General features: G+C 52.8%; 1 protein-coding gene across 36 annotated transcripts in view; it reads right to left on the bottom strand.

Moving 5' to 3' along the window:
* Nucleotides 1-1,921: 1,921 nt before the first annotated feature.
* Nucleotides 1,922-5,961, bottom strand: part of ZNF395 (zinc finger protein 395) — a 61,420-nt gene continuing 57,380 nt past the window's right edge. For all 36 annotated transcript variants that reach the window (XM_078347148.1, XM_078347149.1, XM_078347166.1 and 33 more), the window contains 2 exons: nucleotides 5,445-5,548; nucleotides 1,922-5,174 (listed from right to left, as the gene is read on the bottom strand). In XM_078347148.1, coding sequence (XP_078203274.1) covers nucleotides 5,063-5,174; nucleotides 5,445-5,548 — 216 coding nt within the window. In that variant the 3' untranslated portion in view covers nucleotides 1,922-5,062. The remainder of the gene's footprint in view (nucleotides 5,175-5,444; nucleotides 5,549-5,961) is intronic.

The following is a 5,961-nucleotide window of genomic DNA, read 5'->3' as shown; positions in this document are numbered from 1 at the left end:
TTGGTTTGCTGTTTTTAAGTGACGGAAGCAGACTCTGCACACACACAAACACACACACACAACCAGTGCTGCGGCTCCCGAGGGGCAGAGGTAAAAAGCGCACAGCGCCCAGATCCCAGTGCAGCCGGTGAGGAAATGAATGCACACGGCTGCGTGAATGGACAGGCAGAGAGAAGGCAGGGTTCTCACACCCCTGTGCACATCAGCACCACAGAGGGACAGGCTGCTGGCCCCACCCCATTTCAGATGGTAGAAATCTGCCTTTTCAACAAGCTCCAGGTGGTGCTGACCCTGCTAGTTTGGGCCCAGTGGATTGGGATGCACAGCAAGGAACAGGGCAGAGAAAAACCTGCTGATGCCACTTTGATCTCCAGCCTCACACGTTAGGGTGTGCCACGTGTCAGAGTCCAGCCGAGAAACACCAGGCAACCCCAGACCGAGTCTGTCAGGGAGTTAACCATCTATACAAGTGGGCAGGGTTACAGAAGATCAGCAAGGGATGCGGGGTGCCCTGGTGGGAGCTGCAGAGCCCTGAGAGGGGGAAAGGAGTTCCTGGACCCACAAAGACTAGCTCTCCAGAGCTCTCAGTAGAAAAATCCAGCCACTTATGCACTGTGGCAGCCAGGATTCAACGCCCCCACTTCCCTCTCCTCCTGACTGTCAAACTCCAGCCAAACCCAACCAGAAGCTGGAAAGCTGGGGGCTCGACCCACTGAGGCAGCTGCAAAAGTAGGGTTTGGGGGTGAGCTGCAAATGGAGAAGGCAGGTAGCTAACTTCGGGGGTGGGGAGTGCTTTGGCAAATGCAGAACAGATCGTTCTATTCAAGGCCTTCTTAGAGGGATGAGCTGGAACAAGGACACAGAGAAGGGGAGAAGGAAGTCCCTCACTGCACCCTCAAGATATGAAAAAAGGCAAAAAGGAGGGAAATAGACAAACTGCTTTCCAGGCTGCTGGGTATGGCTGGCTCAGGCTGTAATGAAGTGTCTGCATCTTCTCAGAGCATGACACCCTCACTGGCCAGCAAGATAAGAGGTCCCTGCAATCTACCTCGAGACATTCACACTCCTCAAAGCTCCTCACCGCCTCCCTGCCTTCCCTCTTCCCCAGAGCCTGTTGCCACAGCTCCTGCCTCTCCCAACCAGAAGGACGACTCAGTGCAGAAAGGATCTTGGCGGGCCTCCCGCCCCCGCCCCGCCCTGCCCCTCCCCCAATACCTTGAACTAATTTTAAATACACTTTGAACGTTTAAACACATTCCAACAACTTCCTCCAGCAAGCCTGGTGTACCTGACGTGGTCTTCCTGGAACCTGTCACTGCTTCACTAAGTGGTTCTCAGAGTTCAGCAGCAGAAACTGCACCAAGCAGCCCCTGGTGGAATGACGCCTTCTGCTTCCAGCAGCCTTCCCACCCAGGGCCAGCTCTGCCAGCCACCTGGGCCATCGCACCACCCGGAACCGAGGTCTGGATGGAGCAGACTGTGTTCAATAGGTAGCGTGTGACTGATTTTCTTGTATCACTTGCTGCTCAAGACTCAGGAATGCAGTCAAGAATATGCTCCCCATTGTCAAGAAAAGCAGCAGAAAATACTGACTGCATGAATTACAATCCTAGTGCCATTCATTACTTCCCAGTTTATAACACTAGGCAAGTTGTTTAACCTCTGTGCCTCACTCTCCTCATCTGCAAAATGGAACGATGACAGCCCTCTCTCATGGGTTATATATAACAGGTAACCCAGGGATGTGCTCAGCCAGTCACTGGGAAGCGTTACCTACTGTTAATATAAGCGAATCGACGTCATGCTTTGCTTCAGTGTGATATGCTACCATCTGTGTGACACCAAGGACAAGGACAGTGAGAATCTTATTTTTTGCAGAAGGGGCAATGGACAGGCATACGTTAAATCAGACAAGGTACCATTTTATTCCTTATAAAATATATTTCATATTGTTGCTGTAAAACCATTACATTTCACATTTTTTAAAAAAATTTTTTAACAGTAAAAATAATACTTGGAAGACAGCTGAGGGAAAAGGCGCCAATAAGACAAATTCACAGATGGGATTTATCTCCCTGTTTTTTTTTTTTTTTTTTTTTTTTGCCCCTGGTAAAGTCAGAACCCCTGGGATGACCAGAAAGCAACAGGACAGATTTCTCCCAACACATCAGAGTCTCCACAACTGAATGAATATCGTTCTCAAAGGACTCAAGCTAGAGACTCATGACAGGGTGGCCGCAGCTTAAAATACTTTTTTCTTTTTTTTCCTTTTTGACTTTTTTTCTTTTTGTAATTGCTTTTCAGAAAGCAATTACAAAATTGCTTTCTGAACCAGTTTACAAGTCACATGATTCGATCCAAGCTATCTCACTTTCAATGGTCCTTTTGCTTTGCACCTGGGACCTCACCTGGCCACAGACGTCATTCGCTGGACTCTCCGGGCACTAAAAGAGCGTCCGGCATCCTTACGGCTGCTCAACACACAGCCCCAGACTCTGAAGGTGATTCCAAGAAATGTTCTGAAGAAAGTCACACCGCTGGAATAAACAGTTTCCCAAGGTAACTGCTTTGAAAGTCAGTCCCGTTCGTTTCTAAAAGCCCATCCTCCTTCCATCAGCGTCCACTGCCCGGGCGGGCTGGCAAGGAGGGAGATAAAGATGAAGAGCACAGGCGTGATCACTGGGTCGGTTCCCCAGCCAGACTCAACCCTCCAAGAAGACATGAATGGAGCAACCCCGAGAACAGAGGAGCACGTGTGAAGAACCAGCAAGACAGCCACGGGATGGCAGTGCGGGCAGAGGGGAAGCAAGGAGGCTGCCGGCTGAGGAGGAGGAGGGAGGGCGAGAGCTCGGGCGGAGAAGGTAGCACCAGAACCAAAGAACAAGAACAAAGCAAAACCACCGTGGCTTCCGGATGGCTCCCTCCCTTTCCTCCTCCTTCCTCTCCTGCCCTGTGTACCAAAGGCCTCACAAAGAGAAAGATCTGTATATCCAGTTATATCTACACGGTCCAAACGGGATGGGGGGAATTCAAACAGCTTTCTAAAGACGAGATGGCAGTGAACACTGATGGAGAGGGGAGGGGGAGGCCCTCCTGACTGAAGTACCCACGTGTCAAGAATGCTCCCCCACCTCACCATGAGGATTGGAAGCGGGTTGGGGGGGGAGGGGTCCTGGGAAGTGAGGGGTGTCGAGAAATGCCATCACCAACTGCCAGCTCTTAATGCTCAAGGAAGTTGAAGGGACAGGGAGGAGAACCCTGTGCCAACTCGGCTGTTCTGGCTTTGAGCTTTACCAAGAGACAGAATTCCACATACATGTTTTTACTAAGTTATAAAAATACACCCCGTCACCAAAGACACCTGTGCTTAAGTGCCTGTCTCTTCTGTCACCAACCTAGGGCACTACACCCTTCCCCACCTATTGCCAGGTCTACAGATTTCTTAACACTCAAAGTGTCTTACCTTAAAAAGCACATGTCTATTTCCCACATGAAGGGCCAAGGGAGCCTTGGTGGTCCAGATATCTTCACCCAGCACTGGGAGGACAGCCTCGATGACAACCTAGGGGTGGATGCTGACACTGTGTCCCAGGAGAGGTGGCTGGGTAGGATCCCCTGAGTCCCTGACAGCTGGGACATAGAGCCAGAAATTGTTCCCAAGGCAGCTGGGCAGCAGGCTGTCACATTCCAGCAAGCCCTGAGGAATCCCCAAATAAGTCACGCTGGGAGGAAAGCGAGACACCAAAACAGAAACATGCCCCGCGGTCCAGGTATGGCTCCCTCTGTCTCCACGCACGGCTGGTCGGTGTGGCGCTAAGCTCCCTGGACCTCCCACCTTCTCCACAAGCACAGCTCCACTCATCGACCGGCACACAGCCCAGTCCCCCATAAATCCCTGCAGGCTCCAGAAACACCACGGGCAGAAATGCCAGCAGCCGCTGATCCAAACCCACGTCTCCCTCCCGTCATTTCCTCATCCTGAAGCTCACAGGTGCAAGGCTCCCCTTGACCGCCTTCATCCTGCTTTCAGGCAGCAAACAGCAATGGGGACATTGCTGGCAGGGCCAGGAGACCGAAAGGAACCTCCAGAACCTCTCTGGGTCTCTCCCGGCCACCCAAATAAAAGGAAACATTAACCAGCAAAGGCTTCTGAATACATCATAAAAGAAAACACAGCATTTCTGAGGTGTCCCTTCCACAACCGGAGGGAGGCGGCAGGAGGGCGCTTCCCCAGGTAAGAGCAGAGTTTCCAGACGCTCAAACCCTCACGGACTTCCTCGACAAAAGAGGAGAGAATCTCAAGGTAGTGTTTAACTGCCACGTTCCAAAAAGTGAATTCTGATCAGCCTTTTGGCTCAGCTATTTGGCGACAGTCTTTTAAAAAATCTCTTACTCTGGGCTTTGAGAAGAAGCCATTTAATAATTGTTGGGGAGCAACCCAATGTCTGAAGGAACCCAGATTTAAGTCGCTGTCACCAAGAAGGGGCTTTCCTTTGACTTCCGTGCAGGGTGCTCAGCCAGGGGGCAGGAGACGCCCTCCGAGAAGAGCAAACCCCTCTTCCGCCTCCCTGGCCAGGCAGTCCCCCACTCTGAGTCACCCATCAGCCAGAAACTCGTTTTTTTGTTTTTTTTTAAGAAAAGTAAATGCATCTTGCTCACAGTCCTTTCTGGAAGAGTTGAGAAAGCAAAGAATTCATGGACTCAGCAGGAAGCAGAACGAACTGTTCCTTCTCTTGCTACGCACGAGCTAATCCCCAGAGCGGGGGCTGTGGGAAACGAGGGCAGTTAATTCTTTGGTCACTGCTTCACTGCTGAATAGCCTTGGTCAGTTTTGGCTCTCTCCTACTTTAGAGGGGAAAAAAATATTTTTGTTTCTTTTTTTAAAAAATAAACTGTTCCTGTAATGGGAGAAAATTGCTTTAAGTGTTACACCTTCGCCAACAGAGCCCAAACTCCGCGCTGCCGTTCTTTCTCTTTCGGCATCTGCCGAGAGCTGGTGACCCTCCGCTTCTTGTCAGCGGCTGCCGGCAGCGCAGGAGCAGAGCAGAGGCCGCGGGCCAGCTCAGTCCAGGAAGCGCTGGCAGGCCTTCTTCCACCGGCAGGCCGTGCACCACTGGTCCCGGTGCTCGATGCCGTACACCTTGCGGCACTTCTTGGCCTCCCCTCGGGCTTTCCTGCAGAAAGAGAGGAAGGCGAATGGAGTCCCACACAGGTGGTGGACCGAGCGGGGATGGGAGAACAAGCAGAGGCCAGAAGGGGCAGCTCCCAGCAAAAGCCACCAGGACCAGGGCCCAGAGGCTCCTCCGACCAAATGGTCGTCCCATCTGGTGCTTCCACCATCTGGGGACTAACCCTGGTGACTTCATCTGGGCGGGGTCGGAGTCCCCACCACTGGAGACAGGGCACAGAAACCAGAAGGCAGGGGACAACAATGGACGTCTCACCTGGCTCCGCTCTGGGCCCGGGGTGGAGAAGTGACGATCAGGTGAGATTTCACTGCAGGTGCTGGCGGCTGGGGCTCGCTGAAGCTTAGCGACCGGCTCCGGACCTGGGCATGGGGAGAGGGGCCGTGAGCATGGGACAGTCAGGAAAAAGATAGGCAAGCCACACGTCCCCAGTTCCTTCTGCTGCAGGAGGCCTCGCGCCTTCTCAGGGAGGACACTCCAGCAGAGGGGAGCTCTTGGCAGGAGAGTGAGGAAGGAGCAGGCCTTCACGCCAGTCAGGACCCAGCCGAGGACAAGGGCAGGGGAGCCACCGGACCTGGCCCCCTCTGAGGTTCTCCCTGTAGGGGACTTAGACAGAGCTGCCATGCCTGGAAGCCTCAAACTGCCTCGTGGCACACTGGCATTGTGATTTACAGTATGACACCGCCCTGCAGGATAAACTCAAGACCGGTGCCTGCTAGGCAGAGTTCAAAATGACTTCCCGCTGGTCTGAGTTTGGGGTCCACCTATGGCCCTT

Source organism: Callithrix jacchus, chromosome 13, assembly GCF_049354715.1.
Source record: "Callithrix jacchus isolate 240 chromosome 13, calJac240_pri, whole genome shotgun sequence".
Classification (NCBI taxonomy): domain Eukaryota; kingdom Metazoa; phylum Chordata; class Mammalia; order Primates; family Cebidae; genus Callithrix; species Callithrix jacchus.
This window is presented reverse-complemented; position numbering and strand designations above follow the sequence as displayed.